The sequence below is a fragment of the Chelmon rostratus genome, chromosome 2 (genome assembly GCF_017976325.1).
Source record: "Chelmon rostratus isolate fCheRos1 chromosome 2, fCheRos1.pri, whole genome shotgun sequence".
Classification (NCBI taxonomy): domain Eukaryota; kingdom Metazoa; phylum Chordata; class Actinopteri; order Chaetodontiformes; family Chaetodontidae; genus Chelmon; species Chelmon rostratus.
Genome location: NC_055659.1, coordinates 7536643 through 7555580, shown reverse-complemented (window position 1 = coordinate 7555580; position 18938 = coordinate 7536643). Strand labels below are relative to the sequence as shown.

At 40.8% G+C, this 18938-nt stretch overlaps 2 protein-coding genes across 3 annotated transcripts; both read left to right on the top strand.

The window, feature by feature from the left end:
- Positions 1-678: 678 nt before the first annotated feature.
- Positions 679-11526, top strand: LOC121612012 (6-phosphofructo-2-kinase/fructose-2,6-bisphosphatase 2-like). 2 transcript variants are annotated; one of them, XM_041944765.1, is made up of 15 exons: positions 679-779; positions 1365-1490; positions 2069-2165; positions 3631-3697; positions 3898-3972; positions 4675-4731; positions 4888-5012; positions 5258-5465; positions 5720-5866; positions 6296-6400; positions 7074-7203; positions 7289-7351; positions 7445-7509; positions 8278-8445; positions 10298-11526. In XM_041944765.1, exons 1-15 carry the CDS (start codon positions 695-697, stop codon positions 10361-10363), a joined length of 1584 nt encoding a protein of 527 aa, XP_041800699.1. In that variant the 5' UTR covers positions 679-694; the 3' UTR covers positions 10364-11526. The 2 variants fall into 2 exon arrangements, with proteins under 2 accessions (XP_041800699.1, XP_041800689.1); XM_041944755.1 differs by lacking the exon at positions 10298-11526 and having other exon boundaries at positions 8278-8592.
- Positions 11527-12293: 767 nt separating this feature from the next.
- yod1 (YOD1 deubiquitinase) lies at positions 12294-18438 on the top strand. Its single transcript, XM_041956818.1, has 3 exons — positions 12294-12357; positions 14824-15036; positions 15549-18438. Exons 2-3 carry the CDS (start codon positions 14829-14831, stop codon positions 16244-16246), a joined length of 906 nt encoding a protein of 301 aa, XP_041812752.1. The 5' UTR covers positions 12294-12357; positions 14824-14828; the 3' UTR covers positions 16247-18438.
- The last annotated feature ends 500 nt before the right edge of the window (positions 18439-18938 follow it).

The window sequence follows — 18938 nt, the reverse complement described above, 5'->3', positions numbered from 1 at the left end:
CAGACCCCTTTATGTTCTGTTCTCAGGGCTTTTGAATTAGCGGTACCGGCCCGTGCGTTAACGTTGATCTATTATCAACGTTACGGTAAGGGGGGAAAAAAATGACGTAGAGGCACACCTCCGGCTTGGAAGGACACCAGCGCGCTGAGGAGGCACCTCAGCACCAAGGACAGGCCGACCAGACCGGCTCCTCCGGCCGCAGCGGCAGCCGCAGTCTCTCGGTCCTGAAGCGACGGAGGTGTTCCCGGCGGAAAGGACTCACCTATCGAACAGGTAAAAAAAAACACACATAATGAATTTGATGCTGTGTGAGACTCGTCCTGCATGGATTATGTTCGAGGGAGCATTATATTTTGAATTTTCATGTGTGATGTAGTGTCGCATGAACTCAGTCACCTCGGTTAGAGAGGAAATCACTGCCTGCCTGCCACATATGCGGCTTTGTAAATACAGAGCGTTAAACCAAGAGGATTTTTTTTTTAAAAAACAGATGATGTGGCAGCGCCTTTCATCTTTATCCTGCTCCTGTGGTTGCATCCCTGGACGTTACCAAGGATACTTAAAACCAGGAGATATTTTTAGAAAAGCCAGAAACCTGTTTGATCAGAGCTTCATTTGTGCATGACTCCTCTGTTTCAGCCCAGCTTGGACAATGCCCATCTGAGAGAGAGAGAGAGAGAGAGCTGATTTCAACATGTCAAGCACCCAGATAGACAATGGCTCTGCAAACTCAGCAGAAGCTAAGAAAACAGACCTGAGAATGAATGAGAAGAAATGCTGTAAGTAAAGTCCAAGTTTCCCCATAATTAGATCCGCACATGTTCTTCTGCATGACTGCTTTCAGAGCCTGCAGGTGCGCTTGGAACACAACGCCTTGTGTTCTTCGCTCTGGAGTGGATCACAACCTGTTCTGAATCACCTCTCTGGAGGACCTGCAAAAGACAGAAATGAAACCGTGAATCTCTGCAGAGAGTAAAGAGTGTGTGATGCCTTCGGTGGCTTCTACTGTTATTCAAGGAAATTGCTTTTTTTCTCCCAAGACGTTTCTTCTTCTAATTTCTTCAGATCCTGTCCATGATCCCAGTTCACAGATGATATTTATGTCTAAAGAGATGATTATTTTTGTCCGGTACACACATGACCCAGTTATTAGATTGCATTAATCCTGGAAGGATGGCAACAAAATGCACTTTAGGTGCAGTATTTTCATTGGTTGAAGTGATTATGTTGAAGCCAGCCGACCTTTGCAGATTTACTTCTATTTTAAATCATTTCTCTACCTCTTATGCAGAATTTGTTGTTAGTTCATGCTCGTGCACATTGATCATTCCTATTAATGTGCTTGACGAATGTCTCCTGTGCAGCATGGGCCTCCTATATGACTAATTCTCCAACAATGATCGTAATGATCGGCCTGCCTGCAAGAGGGAAGACCTACATGTCAAAGAAACTCACACGTTACCTCAACTGGATCGGAGTCCCAACCAAAGGTAGCACATGACAAAGGCCTGCTTCCCCTCTGAGTATCTTTCAGTTTATCCTAACAGTGAATTTTAAAAAAGCTGCATATTTAAAGTTGATAAGGCAGCTTGATTTCAGATTTTTTTTTGCCACATTGGTGACATATTTAACTCAAAAGTGGTCTTCTAGCTGTTGTTCTGTACTTACATCAATATTTTAAATCTAATTTTATCTAAATTGCATTCAAACTAAAGTGACAAACAAGTATTTTGTAACGTTGGCTTTAACCTACAGAAGAAAGATGTAATCTGAGTATTATGAGAGTTAAGATGTTGATTACAGGTGAAATATACATTTTTTTTACTTCAGAGACTTTGCAATGACAGTCTAAACATTTCCTATATTCCCTCGCAACCATCACCTCCTCACCCCACATGACATGCACATGTAAATGCATGTACTGTATGTCCGAGTATCTCAGAATAGGAGACTAAATTTAGCTTCAGTTCAGTTGTAATATTTGTAATGGCGAACAAAAAACTAGCCCGGGTGACTTCTTACAAGCGCAGCAAAGGCCGAGCGTTGATGCCGTCTGTTCTTCTTGCAGTGTTTAACTTAGGCGTGTACCGCAGAGAGGCTGTGAGAGCCTACAAGTCCTATGATTTCTTCCGCCACGACAATGAAGAGGCCATGAAAATAAGGAAGTAAGTTCCACTGTTGCACATGTGCTCATCGTGTGCTCTCGTTCAGTCATTACATAAGACATGCATAGACTGAGTATCACATTTCCTCCAGTCAACATGGGTCTGTTTGGTATTCTGCAGCCTCCACTGCTGCATCGGTGACTAAGCTGTTTTTGGGGCCAGCAGTCGATATTCATCTGGGGTCAGCACAGTGTTCATGCTACCTTAAAGTAGCACTGATCTATGCTTCATGTGCACACACACACACACACACAACAAAGTGTCACCACCACATTCCTGTGGTTGCTCGTTCGTATTCAGATCAACTGTGAATCACTGCTGATTCCACCAAAACAGTCTCATGAAGAATATAACTGTCTCTTTCCCTCATGGTCTTACCCAGCAGTCATAATTGAAATGGAGTTTGCGATTCATGGCCGTCTTGAAAATGTGACGGGCTGCTCACCGCATCCCGCTGCTGAATTGTGACCTAGATATTAAACAAGCTGCTGCTGTCACTCAGAAGCCGACACAGGCCCTCCGGGGTGTTACATGGGTATCCAGCCTGGGTCAAACAACAGCTGTGAATAATTCTGAGAGTTTATCTTTTTTGCTGCTGGAAGTATCGGCTGCTGGGGTTAAAGGAATAATTCGACATTTTGCGAAATGCACGTTTTTGCTGTCTTTCTGGCCAGATGTGTGGGCTAGATCAGCCGAAATCTGAGTAGAAGTGATAGTTTGATACCACTTTGTTGTCCTTTAAATATAAGGCAACTGCCAGCATCCTGTTAGCTTAGCTTAGCATTAAAGCTGGAGACCAGGGAAATGCGATAGCTTGGCTCGATCCAAGGCAACAAAATCCACCTATCAGCACCTCTAAAGCTCAGAGTCAGTCTACCTGTTCCCCTGTTTCCAGTCTTAATGCTAAGCTCAGCTAACTGTCTCCTGGCTGTAGCTTTATATTTATCCTACAAACGTGAGAGTGGCATCAATCTTTAAGTGTAACTCTTGGAAAGCGAATGAGCGCGTTTCCAGTGTTTCAAGCTTTTTCTTTATCTCAATAGGACAATTTAGTGCTGTTCTATTGAGTTAATCCCACCCATCGGCCCTCCAGGTTGACTAAATCAACCCCAAAAATATGATTTTTCTGTTCTCCATGGTTAGATCCCACTAGAAGAAGATGGGAAAATGGTTTTTTTTTTGTGATTTCAGATTAGCTTTAACCCAGATACCGTGGATATCCCTTGTGTCAAAATGTGTAAAAAGGTTTAGGGTTAGAAAATAAGTAAATAAAACACTAGAAAAAACACAGAGAATCAAGATCTAAATGGTACCTACAATGTACTTTCTGATTTCTGACATTTTCTGTGTCATTTCTGAATTATATGCAACACACATTGAGTGATGGTGGATTTTGGCGAGTGAGAGCGTACTGAGGCTCACAGAGAGGACTGTTTGTTGACGCCATGTTTCCTCTCTCCCACAGGCAGTGTGCTCTGGTGGCTCTGCAGGACGTGAAGGCGTACCTGACAACGGAGGGAGGTCAGATCGCAGTGAGTCCTCTCTCTCTCTCTGCCGTCCCGTCCATCTGTCTCTCTGTCTGCGTCTCAGTGCTGGCTCATTTCCATAAGCTTTAAAATACCCAGAACACAACTTAATCCTAAACTGTCCCGCACACATTTTACCATAAGAGCACACACATCATCACACCATACATGAGAAATATTTTCTTTTCTTTTTGATCTTTTATTAGGTGTTTGATGCAACAAACACAACAAGAGAACGGCGAGACCTCATTCTAGCTTTTGTGAAGGAGAACGCATTCAAGGTAAGATTGGCTGAATTAAATCATTTTTGCTTTTCCCTCTTGGGCCTCGATGGAAACCGAACTTTCACAGTTAAACACCATGTGAATGGAGCAGTTTCCTGGACTTGAAGCAAGAAATTTTTGCTGACCTGTGGTTACGCATTAAATTGGACCTTTATCTGCCAAGATCATGTGGAGTCAGCAGCTTTTAAGACATCAAGTAGCAACAGCAGTACAAGTAGTAAAGATGTCATTAATATCCGTTAAACACTGATTGATTTGATTTACAAATACTCTTAAAGGTATTGGAGTTTTCGGCCACTAGTAGTGCTATGATTTGGTGTACTTCCTCCTGATCACCTCACACATTCTTGCTGCCAGTTTCATGCTATCCCATCTATTGCCAGCTTTTTCCACTAATGCGCTAATAAACAAAGCAGTGCACCACAAAATGCAGACAAGAGGACTACCAGCTAGCCAACATGGATGCAGTCAAGCTTCAAAATATTAAAGAAAATCAGCTGTGCAAATGTGTCATGTGGAAGGAAAAGCACTCATTTTGGAATGTAAACATAACTCTGGTTGCTTACAGGAAGTCTCCACAGGGTACCTTTCATTTCTGAGGAGGAACCTGGCTGATAGTTTGTCACAGCATTGATTCAATTGACAGTTTCATGCATCACTGGCACATGTTGACCTCCCGAGTTCCCCTTTTTCCAACAGGTGTTCTTTGTGGAGTCCGTGTGTGACGACCCAGAGGTCATTGCTGCTAATATTCTGGTATGATCTTATGTCACCAACGAGACTTTAACGCTTGACTGTGCCTTCTTGTCCAGGTCAAGCCTGTAATCTATTAATATTCACACTATCTACAGTGTTATGTAAGGACCACCGTGCTCGCTCACATTGTTTGAATGTGCTGAATACCTGTGACAGGAAGTGAAAGTGTCCAGTCCCGACTACCCTGAGAGACACAGAGAGAGAGTCATGGACGACTTCCTCAAACGAATCGAGTGCTACAAGGTTACGTACCAGCCGTTAGATCCTGATGATTACGACAAGTGAGAACGCATCAAATCCTATTGCTTCTATTTATGGATTTTTTAAAAAACATGATTTAAAATTAAAAAAAAAAACAACTGCTAATTATGTACTTTAAAATGTTCTTTTCCACCCTAGCAGTAAAAATTGTTAGCATCTTGTATTTAATTTTGAGGAAATTACAGTTGCATTTCAGAATGTGAACACTAGATGGCGGCAGCGAACAACCATTCGATTCACCTACATGTTTAATTGTCACCTGCAGGGACCTCTCTTTCATCAAGGTGATGAACGTGGGCCGCCGTTTCCTGGTGAACCGGGTGCAGGACTACATCCAGAGTAAGATCGTCTACTACCTCATGAACATCCACGTGCACTCTCACTCCATCTACCTGTGTCGGCACGGCGAGAGCAACCACAACGTTGAAGGCCGCATCGGGGGAGACTCTGAGCTTTCTCCTCGAGGGAGGCAGGTGCGATGGTTCAGGTTCTCTTTTGTAATCCTCATTTTATGAACTGCAAAGCCAGCGTCTTCTGAAAACCTAATTACGAGCCTCTCTCAGGGAGATAGCTCAGTGGGATAAGGTGTACTTAACTGCAATATTAAGAACACCTGAGTCATGACCTTTATCACACTTAATCCTCTCCTTTTCCCATTTTCTTGTGTCCGGCCACCGAACATGAATCTAATGAAGCAGAAATACTCTCCGTCTCTCTCACACCCCAGTTCGCCCACGCCCTGCGAGATTTCATCGAGGAGCACAAACTGTCAGATTTGAAGGTGTGGACGAGCCAACTGAGAAGAACCATCCAGACAGCGGAGGAGCTGGGGGTTCCTTACGAACAGTGGAAGATACTCAACGAGATTGATGCTGTCAGTACGCTGTCATCCAGCCTCCCACATTTTACAATTCTAAGAATCATTACAGATTCATGGAGCTCTGGTGCAGATCGACAGAAGCTGTATTTTTCTGACGCTTTAGGTTAGCCGGGGGGAGAAGAAAAGAAAGAGGAACAAAAGGTTTCAAATGTTTCAAAAGATACTGGTCACAGAGCAGAAGACATTCGTCAGTGCGAGGAGAGAAGTTATATTAAAAGCCTTTGTTTAGCCGTGCATATGTGTTAAAACGCAGACCGGTTTCAAGCTCACAGGGTCTTCATCAGGACAGAGATATTAAAAACAGACTATATTTAAATCCTGCAGTCATGTTTCCTTGGAAGAAAAGTTCAAACATGAGTTGTTGTCTTTATTGCGTGCAGCAGACCTTTTAATTAATTCAAAACTTCTGCTGTCCTTGTCCAGGGTGTGTGTGAGGAGATGACTTACGAGATGATCCAGAAGACATTCCCAGAGGAGTTCGCTTTGAGGGACCAGGACAAGTACCACTATCGCTATCCAGGAGGAGAGGTGACCTGACACACTGCTTCCATCCCGCTGTCTTACACTGTTTTTTTCACTCCTTTTTAACCTTGATATCATTCCCCTGGAATGTCATATTATATGAAACAAGACATATCAGGGGCAAAATAAGCAGTCGGTGTCATTCCTGATGATTTCCACTCTAGAACTACAGTGGACCAATGACAGCCAGGGTTTCATACATCGTATACCCAAGGAACCAATCCCATCAGCCGGTGGGGTGGGGCTTTCTATATCATGATAACTTTATCAAACCAAAGGGTCATGATTTCTACTATGGTTATATTTCTAACATTGTGCAGAGTGACACAAGCACAGGTTTGGGTGCTTGATGAGCAGAGTTGAAGGCAAGCAGGTACACTCGAGCTGCAGGTGCAATTAATCCAGTTCATGTTGGCTGAATACCATTTAGCTGCTTTGGTTTCAGGGTCCTGTTATTGTGCATTCAGGGCGACTGAGGGACTTAAACAGAACAGAGCCACAATAATGATAATGTTATTAGTAACACCTGTGCTTTTCCTGCCATGACAGCCAAAGTGTCTGCTGTGAAAGGCAGCAGATCACAGTTCTCACCTGTTGCTATTATTCCTAGATTACTTTTAAACCTGTTTAAACATGACCTTCTGCAGCGAGGTTAAAGCCGCCTCTTCTCCTTCTCCAGTCCTACCAAGACCTTGTTCAGCGTTTGGAGCCGGTAATCATGGAGTTAGAGAGACAAGGCAACGTGCTGGTCATCTGCCACCAGGCCGTGATGCGCTGTCTGCTAGCTTACTTCCTGGACAAGGGTGCAGGTCAGATAAACACAACATCATACACACATACTAGATCACACCGGCAGATGATAAGGTGTCGTATCCTCTCTTCTTCATCCCATAGAAGATCTGCCGTACATGAAATGTCCGCTCCACACCATCCTCAAGCTAACCCCCGTTGCGTATGGTAGGTCTTTAGACGAAGCTCTCTGCAAATAGCTGGATTTTGTCTCATCATATGCGTGTTTCATTCCAACGTATTCTGTCTTTTATCTTCTAGGTTGCAAAGTGGAAATGTTTTATCTTAATGTGGAGGCAGTAAACACACACCGAGACCGGCCTCTTGTAAGTCGTGAGCTGAAAATTCTCATTGCTGCATAAATGCACATTCAACGTTGTTGCATTAACGTGATCATATATGCAAAGTATGTGTCTATTGTTCACTTTCGCAGTAATAATTCTGAACATATCAGTAAATCTCTGCGTCTAATCCGAAGTCTAATAGACTCTTTGTCTTGTTTGTTGTGTCTGTCAGCTGAATGCGATCACACTCATCCCCTGTGTGTGAGGCTTTGCTTCCCCCTTATATCCCTGTTTCATTATGCCCCTCTTATCTTTAATCCTTAATTAATCAGTCTGGCCTGAGCTGTGAGCTAATGAATACTAAGTCAGTTGTTAATTTGGTCTTGTTTTACCTTGATGGAGGCAATGGCTGATCATACTACCTTGCTTGGCTGATCTAATCATTACCGTTGCTCTTGTTGCATCCTGATATTAAGATTATGTGTATGTGTATGAAAGACTGCTGGATTTGAGCTGTTTGCCCCATTTTGAAACATTTTATATGGTTTTCTATCTTGATTGAAGCAGGTCATTGTCTCTCCTGTGCAATCAGAGGTGTACTGCTAACGTTCATTAATGTCTTGTGTTGTGTGGTGGAATGGCGTGGTTGAAACGCTCACTAAAAACGGCTTCAGTTGTCTTACCTGTTGCTGTGGATCCATGTGGAGAGGACGGCTCGTTTGATTGGCTGTGTCTGGTCAGGTGTCCCCCGGGTGTTGTGTGTTCCCTGATCCTTTTCCTTAACACTTGCGGTGTTTCATCTCCTACCAGGGTAAAATCCCGAGGGACTCTGCTCTCATACATCGGCGGAATAGTTACACTCCCTTGTCCAGTCACGACCAGGTCAAGCGTCCCAGGCTCTACAGCGCGGGCAACCAGCCCTGGCTACCGCTCGCCCCCACCCCATCAGCTCTGATGCCAGAGGGACGGCAAAGCCAAGTTAGTGCCAGAGTTACAGGCTCCCCCTCTACAACCCTGATTCCAGAAAAGCTGGGACACTGTGTAAACGTGAATAAAAACAGAATGATTTGCTAACAAACTGTGTTTACTGACAACAGTTTTACAGTTTTCCTGAGTCCATATAGTAACATCCTTTATCCAATCATGTGTTCACAAAGTGCTTGTGCCAGGACGCTCCTTTCACACCCAATCATGATGCTATCACCTGTTGCCAATCAACCTGTTTACCTGTGGAATGATCCAAACAGGTGTTTTTAGAGCGTTCCACAACTTTCCCCAGTCTTTTGCTGCTCCTGTCCCAACTTGTTTGAAACGACAAATTCAGAATAAGCAGATATTTACAAAAATCAATGAAGTTAATGAGGTCAAACATTAAATGCATTGTCTTTGCACTGTTGTCAATTTTGTATATTTCAAAAAAAGATTAGCGCGTTCTGTTTTATTTAAGTTTAACACAGCGTCCCCACTTTTTTGGAATCAGGGTTGTAAAATCAGTCACCGTCAACTGTAATCAGTCACCTCCCACCACAGTTGTAACCCTGTGTTTGGCATCCCCTCGCCTCAGTGTTGGATCCCCTCGATGATTTGGTGTGTGTGTGTTGAAAATGACGTACATGGAATCCATCTCTCTATCTTTCTCTCTCGGGGCACGTTTTGGATCTGCAGTGGGTTGCTCTCTTCTCTTAACGTCCTGCCTGTGTCTGCTTCCAAAGTCGGATGTTCGTCTTGCATGACGTCTGCTTCACCACTGGGCTGTCTCCAGCTTGAATATGCAGAACAGCATGCCTACCTTCTGCTGAGGAAAGCGCCTCATGATTTATGAGACAGAAAAGACACACAAACATCAAAGACATCTTTTTTACTATATTTTGTTACAGATAGTAATAAACATATTATTAGCTATAAATAACCTTTATAAATCTACAGTGGTCATTCAATTTTTTTAAGTTCTATTTCAGAAAACTTGAGAGCAATTTGAGAAACTGGACAGAATACATAAACGACAGATTTCAAACTTGGAAAACATGTTAAAATTTTAAAAAATGCATATTCATATTTGTACGTGTTGTGTATCTGTTGGCCTTGTCTTGTGGGTTCAGTGCTTCAGCCCTTCTCCACATTTCTATCTATCTCTCTCTTTCTCCATTTTCTTCAAATCTGCCTTACAGCCTCGGATAGGAAGCGGTCGTCTGTGAGTATCTTGGAGACTGGGTACACGTAACCACCCCTTCATTTTCTTTCCCATAATTCAACTCATGTCGTTGTATATGTTGTCACAATGGTGTATTTTTATGGTTTTGAGTCTTTGGGTTTCTCTAACCTTCCATTACCTTTGCACTTTATAACAAAAGCTGCTGTTGGCTTTGTTTCATCTGATCAAGAACACTAAGATTCTGTGTTTGTTTCATACATGGCTGCAACAGTGAAATTGGCTTCAGTAAAACTCTTTGATGGCAGTATTTGTTAGACACCTACATATATATCAACATGGGGAAATAATGTAGCTACTGTACATACGTTAAATCGAATAAACCTACAGGTATTTGAGCACAGATTTGCTCATTATTGCATAACATTAAGTGTTCTAGGTTATGATTTGGAGCCAATCCGGGTCAAAATGTGATTAATAATTAATCACGTCTTAAGAACGTGCTCAAGAAGAGTCTCCACAAACGTGGCTGTTTTACCACACTTCACACGATGACCTCATTTTTCAAATAGGAACTTAAGACTCCTGGGCCCCCTGCGAAACCATTAGTTTCCTCAAATAGGATTTGCTGCTGTGAGGCATTACTTCATGAGAGTCAGTGACATTTCCTTTTTCTTGAAGGAGTCCCTGTGCGAAGGAATCGACTTTGACAGCCCCGAAGAAACTAGTGGCTGTGTCCGCTTCTGAGTGAAGACGAAAGCGCCCTTCGTCCCGCAAACCACATTCTTGGAAATGACGGCCTGATTAAATGTAGGATGAAGTCAAATCGCAGCTGTGGCATTTTGATTTCTTGGTCCTAACAATCTCAACCTCTGTGTAACTTAGCTCTGCATGCCGAGGCTTTGAACTGGAAGCCTTATTATTAGTATCAGAAACACTTCTGCATGTGCACCAAAATCAATCCTCCAGCACAAAAGAACATACTGTATTTCACAACTGGCAACTAATCCTCATTGTAAATAAAACAATGCCTTAGTAGAATTAGCTCCTCTGTATGCTTCTCTGACAGTAACGAGAACAAGTTATGCATTGTTATGATGAAAACTAATTTTCACTATTGCAAATAGAACACAGTTATAAAGTAGATGCTGTAAAAATATTTTTATAATACAAATCCACTCATCTACCATAGAGCCAATCTGCAGTTGTGATTCTTATTAAATAAGCCATCATCTGTTATGTCTTGTGTTAGTGATTTGGCATAGATTTGAGAGAACGTATGTATTGTATGTTCTGAAGGAAATGAAAATACTCTGTTGAGTTTCTTCCTTTTGTTTTGGGAGTATTACAGGTTTTATGCCTTGCTGGAAAACACCTCATTGCTGGACGTACTGTATACCAGCAGTAGATAAAGAAACAGATGAATATTTTTCTGTCACAAGCAGCCTACTGTGTTAAACTGGTGTTATCTGTCACAACGAACACTTACTCCTGAATGTCCATCTGTTGTTCTTCTTGCCTGTGTATTCTAGGAAATGACATTCTGCAACAAAAACACAACATGTCGGTAGTGTGTTAGCTATTTCTTAACTCTTGTGTTCATGCTATCATACGGGCAGTGCATTTGTTTTAATTACTTCTCCCTTACATCAGCTATTTTTGACACAAAATCATTTGATTTGATTTAGTCAATAGCAGACAGTGGTACAAGTTTTGTTCTATGACTATGTAATGTTTGACTGTTCACAAGTCAAAGCAGCCTACTTGTGCCTTTTTAGCAGACAACAAAAGTGAATTTTCATGTGACATTTTTCCCCCCCCATTGAAATGAAATGAATGAAATGAAATGTAGGAGACAATCTCTGCAGGACATACAGATGGAGTGATTATTTTATTATGTGTGACCTTCATTTAATTGTTCCTTGTTTCATGTAAAGTTGTCTCAAAATTATTAAAGAAATCAGTGAAACATAAAGAATCCGCTCTGCTCGATAACTATCAGTCCTCTGTTATTGGAAGAGGGATGAAGGTATTAGAGTTTATGATTAGGGGATAGACAGGTGTAGGAGGGGCGGTCTGGGGTCATCCTCCTTTATGCTTCACCGTAACGAGTGAAAACCTTTACACAAAATTACTCGCTGACAGAATAAAAGGTAATTTTTTTGAGAAACTGGAAATTACGTGTTAAGGCCTTAGAACAGAATAATTGTATTTTATTCTCTGGGTTTACACATGTAGGAAATTGATCATTTGGAAAAAGGCCTACTGTTTAACCATTACTAAAATTGTTAATATTTTTATAAGATCAACGTATATTCTGTCGGGCCGTGACGTTTATTTTGCGAGCGTCTAGGGCTTATGGTAATGGCGTTCATTAAATGCCACTGAAGACAGAAACATTAAATTAACAACGATATCAGAGATGCTTTTAAAAGAAAATATAGTTCTTATCTAAACATAGAAGCGAACTACATGACATACTGTCGAGGCTCTGTTCCAAGGAAGGAAATATAGCAATTAGCGTAGTTGCAAATGTCTCACCTCTGCAACCGAAACCGGAAGTGCCGGTTTCACTTCGGCTCTCAGATATTAGGGAATTTACGGTACCTGCGTGAAAGCAGTGGTTGAACGGCGCTGGTTTATGAGAGCGTCATGCCGTCATATGGACGTAAAGTGACGTTCTACACATCAGTCTCTCACTGGATGTGTATTGTTTGAGGCAAGGCTGCAGTTAACAGCAGGTAAGAAAACAAAATAACTTAACTCGTTGGCATGTCGCTTAATATACCGTGTCGTGTATAGATACATCCGTTGGCAGATAAGAGATTTTTACCAAAGTGTAACCGGATGCGAAACAGTTGGAAAAAGTGTCTAATTAACGCCAAGTCAATGTGCAGGTTAGCATGCTAAAGTTAGCATAAGATAGCTACATGGTGTAGCGAGCTACTGTTAACGTTTGTGTATGAGTCCGGGTAAAGAGGCATGTTTGGTAACACAGCTTTCAGGATAAATGTGTTCAATATTTTTCGAGTTATATGACAAGTGGTTTCACATAACGCTGCATTTTTCCAGCTTGACAGGGAGTGTCTAGCTTAGCTTACTCTATGTTTGTCTTGCTGTTCATTTAAGTCGTCAACGTTAACTGGCAGAACAAAGAAATAAAACAAAGCAACGTCGATGTCATGTGTTCTTCTCTACAGCTGCTGTTCATCAGCAGTTTAATTGTGGTCCTGGGTCCATTTAGAAAGCAGTATTGTCACATAAAGGCCAGCATAATGTCGGGTATCCAACATCCTGGTTCTTGCTGTGTTGTGTTGGCTAACAAATACAGTTAGGCAATGCAAGCTAATATGGCTGTTAAAGCAGCAAAGTTCACAGCTAACTTCGCTAAAGTTGAAGAACCACCACATCAAAATGTGAATGCGTTAGATTTCATAGCCAACTCGAGCAGGCGGCATTGTGGTGTACAAGAAGTGGTGGAGGAGGATTTATATCTTTTATTTAAGTAGAAGTACTAATTTCACACTATAAATACTCTGTTACAAGTAAAAGTCCTGAACTGAGAATGAAAGTTAATTAAAGATAAGTATAATCAAGAACAGTTGTAAAAGTAATAAATGCAAAAAATGTCCCCTGTGACTGTTACACTATTATATCATTAGATTATCAGTCATGTCAAAGCAGGATTTTTTTTTTGGTTGTATTGAAATGGAGCTAGTTTTGAAGAGTATAGAAGTATAGACCTGCAACTGATGATTATTTTCATTATTGATTGATCTGCTCAATATTTTCAATATTAATCGATTTATTTGGTATGCAAAAATTCAGAAAATAGTGTGAGAAATGCTCCAACAATTACTCAGAGCCTAACCTAAATAGTTGCTTAGACTAACTACCAGTCCAAACCTCAATATTACTAACAATACATTAAAGTTATGATTAGGGAAGAGCACCAAATCTCACAGTTGAGAAGCTGGAACCCTGAAGTGTTTTTGCATGAAAAATTACTTAAAAGATTAGCAAAATAGTTGCCAATTAATTTTTCTGTTGACTCACTAACCAACTAATCGTTTCACCTATACTTGTACATTTTCATATGTTTTGTGTGCAAAAGTCTTAACTTCTTTGTTGTTGTCAAATAACTGTAGTGAAGTAAAAAGTACAATATTCCCTTCTGAGATGTAGTACCTTAAAGCACCTTAAATCTGTAGTACAGTGCTTGAGTAAAAGTACTTAGTTACATTCCACCACTGGGGGAATGCATATTTCCTAAAAGGATAAAATCATGTTTATGTGATTTAAGACGCACAAGCCCCCTGCATTTCAATAGTTGCCATTCAGATACTTAACTTTTCAAAAGGCTTGTGTGGAATCTGGGCCCGTTTTGTTTTTTTCATCTCAATCTCCATCAGACATTTTTATACTCCTGTCACCTATTCTGCCTCCATACAACTCCAGATCATGACTTAGAAATGTGCTAGCCCATGGCTTTTTTGTCTTAAAGTCTTTCACAAATAGAGGCCACTCCTCAGTAAAGTTAATATTTGAGAACTTACAGGAATGTCAAATGATACTAATACTTTTGTTTACTTTTGGCCAAGTAAACACTAACCAACTGTCTGACTTTTCTGTAACTAATATTCAAATAGGAAATTGGAAAATGTATTTAGAAAATTAAAACTTTTTCTATTGTGCTACAGAAATGAGAAAACTACTTTTTTTTGACAGCAATGCACAGACCATCTTCACTCTGTGGTCCTTTGAATCATTGTAATGGCCATTATAATCACTTCCACGCAGCCCATATCTGCTTTGAAATGGCAACGCAAGTTTGTTTTAATTTCATTTCAAGATAAAATTGGTAAATAAAGTGACTTTTTTATTTGCCAATATAATTCCTTGATATCCCTTTTTATTTTTTAATGCCCAATCATTAGAATGACAAAAATCTAACTTGCAGAGAGTGGTACATATTTGCTTTTAAGCATGAGAATGACAGCATCAGAAGCAAGATTATGACTGGATATGAATACAATTTGATATTCCAGTTAGGCTTTTTATAGTCATTAACAAAAAAACAAAACAAAACACCAGAATGTCTTCATGGCAGCCATTACAATCTCTTTCCAGCAAATGCCTTGGTGGATGGGCAAAGTACATACCAATTAGTCGCTGTGTTACTGATATGTTGTCACATGTTATTGCAGGCAGGATGTTGCGGCTTCGCTGTAAGACCAAAAATGGGAGCCACATAATGCAGGGCTTGACTCATCAGTCCTGTGTGCAAGAGCTGAAGAGTAAGGTGGAGGAGCTGACTGGTATCCCCTGTGATGTGCAGAAAATTATGGTCGGTTATCCGCCCTCCAGCCTTGATCTGCGAAATGGAGATGCTCACCTCAAGGACTACCCCATCAAATCAGGTATGTTGATAGACATTGAAAATATGCATACAACACAAACCAAGTTCACACCATTTGTTGTTTATATGAATATTTCATTATTTTAATTACATGTTCCAACTTTTTTCCCCCCTAGATGTGACATGAAACGTAATGACTGGGTTAATGTTTAAGTGAGATTTAGACTAAATAATTATTATGAAAACTATGGACAGTGTTCTGTGGATCACCCAGCATAAAAGTCATTTTTTCAATTGAATTATTTAATTCTGTGAGGGACCCAGATGAAATTCACCACATTGTATTGGAGTGGCAGCAGAAATCTCAAAACCTGACAAACTTTTTTTTTTGCGTGTGTAAATTAGGTGAACTGACCCTTTAACTCAATTCATATTAATACACTCATCTTTCATTAACATGTGTTTGAGACATTTCAAATATGTGCAAAACATTTAGGATAGCTATAAATAAGATGTTGTTTTTGAACTTTTTTTTTTACCAAAGTCTGAACTGTGGTGTGTCATTCTCTACAGGAGACACACTCATTGTTGAGGAAGAAAAAAACAAGCCAAAGCCTCAGGATCATCCCACTGTGACTAAAGTACCACGCCTGGAAGCCTCACCTGTGCTGGCACGTCGAGTGGTCCCTGCTGATAATTCCTGCCTCTTTACCAGTGTGTATTATGTGGTGGAAGGTGGTGTATATGACCCTGCTTGTGCCCCGGAGATGCGAGGCCTCATCGCCCAGATCGTGTCAAGCGATCCAGCAGCTTACTCAGAAGCAGTGCTGGGAAAGACCAACGAGGAGTACTGCTCTTGGATAAGACGTGACGACACCTGGGGAGGAGCCATCGAGGTGTCGATCCTGTCCAAGTTTTACCAGTGTGAGATCTGTGTGGTGGACACTCAGACAGTCCGAGTGGATCGCTTTGGAGAGGATGCTGGCTACCACAAACGTGTGCTGCTCATCTACGACGGCATCCACTATGACCCACTGCAGAAAGAAACACCTGGCTCTGATGCCCCGCCCCAGACTATCTTCTCCACCACAGATGACGTAATTCTGGCCCAGGCCCTGGAGCTGGCGGACGAGGCTCGCCGCAAGCGGCAGTTCACGGACGTTAACCGCTTTGCATTGCGCTGCATGGTGTGCCAGACAGGCCTGGTGGGACAAAAGGAAGCTCGTGAGCATGCCAAGGAGACGGGCCACACCAATTTTGGTGAAGTGTGAGCGTTATGTTGTCTTTTGTCCCTCTCACAAATACAACCACCACCGACCCCGTGCCCCATGTCTGGCAACTGTTGGTCTGTCTGTCAATCTGCTTGTGTGATCCTCTACCTCACATTGTCCAGCGACATCTATGGAGAATCTGCAGACACTGTGTTCAGCCTTTAACCGGTTCAGTATTACTTTTTAACTGCTGTCAGTTCTCAAAGTCAGAAACGCCACTGCAGTGCTCCGATGTCATTAAACCATCATTGTAGTCTGTTAGGGATGGTTTCAAACCTGTCTGACTGGGTCAAGTAAAATATGCAAACAGTTCTTAGGATTTGTTTTAATCTGTTTAGAGTACTCGATGGCTGGGTTGTATTGATAACTCACCAAATAGTGGCTGATGTGTTGTCGATAAGAACATGCACCAAATTGCCAACACTTACTGCAACTGATTACACTTGTATATGATTAAAAAAAGAACAGCTATCTGGCTCTAGAAAGAATTTAAAACAACCACTAAGAATGATTTGCACTATGACGTGATCTATTCACTGTTGTCTTAAGCGCAGCACACAAAGTTTGACTGTTATTCATCATGTTGGTTATGTAGCATGTTTATTTCTGTTGTTGGCAGATGTATGTCAGACACTAATACTAAAAACTGCTAATTTGATTAACTTTAGATATCTGAATTGTTCATCACAGTAGGGCTGTTAATGCTAAGCTGGATTCATCTTTATACAAATGTACTATTTGTGACATCTTTTTGATTTTACTGAGCCGTGGCCGTTGAGTTTGGGGTTTGAGATTGAGGTTATGCATTTTGAAATACAGTATCATGTTGCAAATTATGATCCAAAATTAGCCTAATTACTGACGTGAGAGACTTTTTCCTTATTCTTTATTCCCTTTTTTTGATGTTGCAACATGGTTTAAGTGAGCTTATTTTAAAGTAGACAAAAAAGTAACGGTGCTGAAAACAAAACATTTTACAAAATCAGTAGCTCTTTGTTTTTCTTCATGGGTACAACAGGTTTTCAGGATTTTAATTCTAGTGTGTAATTTTCAGATGTCATCATGCTGTAAGAACTAATCTTTTTAAAAGTACAGTTTTTTTTTTTTTGATATTGCCGCAAAAACACTTAGCATGATGAGCATTGCATTTCAGAACACAAACCATTGTGAGAAGTTTGTGTGCTGACTGGAATCATGAAACGAGTGTAAGACATGCTGTATGAGAGCACTTAATGCATTTACTGTTCAGGTACTATCCATACATTATGTGCTGTGCTAATCAGTATTAACATTTTACATTTTTCACTTTCAAGCTCACATTAGCAGCCCAAAAGTAACTCGAGTTAGGGTGTTTGAAAACTATGAGTGAAGATCAACTTTGGTTTAATATTTAGTGTATGTTGTCCAAAAGTCCATTCTGTTCCACTGTTCCGCACAGTTGTAGCATGTTCTCAGATTTTCTGCTAAAATCAGCCCTCATTTCTTTGCTACTTCCGTTGTTACTCACTGCCTAAAAGGATGAAGCATGCACTAATATTAAACCACAGGTCAAAAATGTCAAATTGGAGGAGGCCATGAAGATATTGGTATTAGTTTGTTTTTTTTTTTCCCTTGAAGCCAAGTTTGTTGTGGCCTCGCGTTGTAGGCTACAGAGCCAGTATTTGCACTTCACATGTCTGTGATGGCAATAATGGTACTGAATTGTTGCCAAAAAGGAACGTTTGAGAGTGGAGAGGCTTTCTTTCATTTTTTTCATTTTTTTTTTTTTAATTAGGTCAGACTCGGTGTTGGGAATAAACAATAGGCAAAACAAAAATGTTAAATTTCTTTGTTTGAATGTGAATTACTTTTTTTTTTCTTCCTCATCTCTTGCTTTAGGTTGTTTAACAGTGGTTAACAGTTAATAGGCTTGCATAAAAGTGAAACTATGAAATGGCTTTGTTGTATTTTGTATATACCAAGTTCTCATGACTCTTCAAGGACAATAACCATGAATGTTGCACACAAAGCACTACAGAATAACTGGATTTACTTGATTTTTTTCAATGTTGTGTCACAATTAAAAGTTATAGCTGACGTCGAGTATGAGTGGTTTTGTATTCATTGTTTTCTTTTTTCAGTTAACTCTTAAACTCGCATGGCCATTGTTGTTGTTTCATGTCAGTTAGTGATTGTTACAGTTCGGTTGAACTAATTGTGCTTGCATCACCTATCTATTTCTAACTCATATTGACAATCCATGGACACTGGACAACACTGATCCTGTGCCATCGTAGTGGGATTAAACTACCTGCATGTTATTTTAAGGAACATCTACCCTCTCTTAATAGGATCAAAGATTTCTTCACTCGCTGTTTGACCAACTGTAGCAGCTCACACCGCTGTTACAAAAGAGGCCACGTGAAAACTAGGACTTGTGTGCGCCAGTAATTTAAATAACAGCTGCACTCAATCCAGATGTGCCAGTTTCAAGGTCCTAGTGCACATACTGGCTCAGCGGGATGTGATCAGTTACACCTTTGGGTTTTCTCTCATGATTAGCTAACAATTAGCTCGCTGCTTGGAAAGGTCTATTTTATATATGTGTTGACATGTGAATCAAACTCTTGGTATGTACCATTCAGTCTGTGGTATAAATGTAATCAGTCGTTCTTTTTGATAACAGTCATTTTTATGCAGAAAATGGCATATA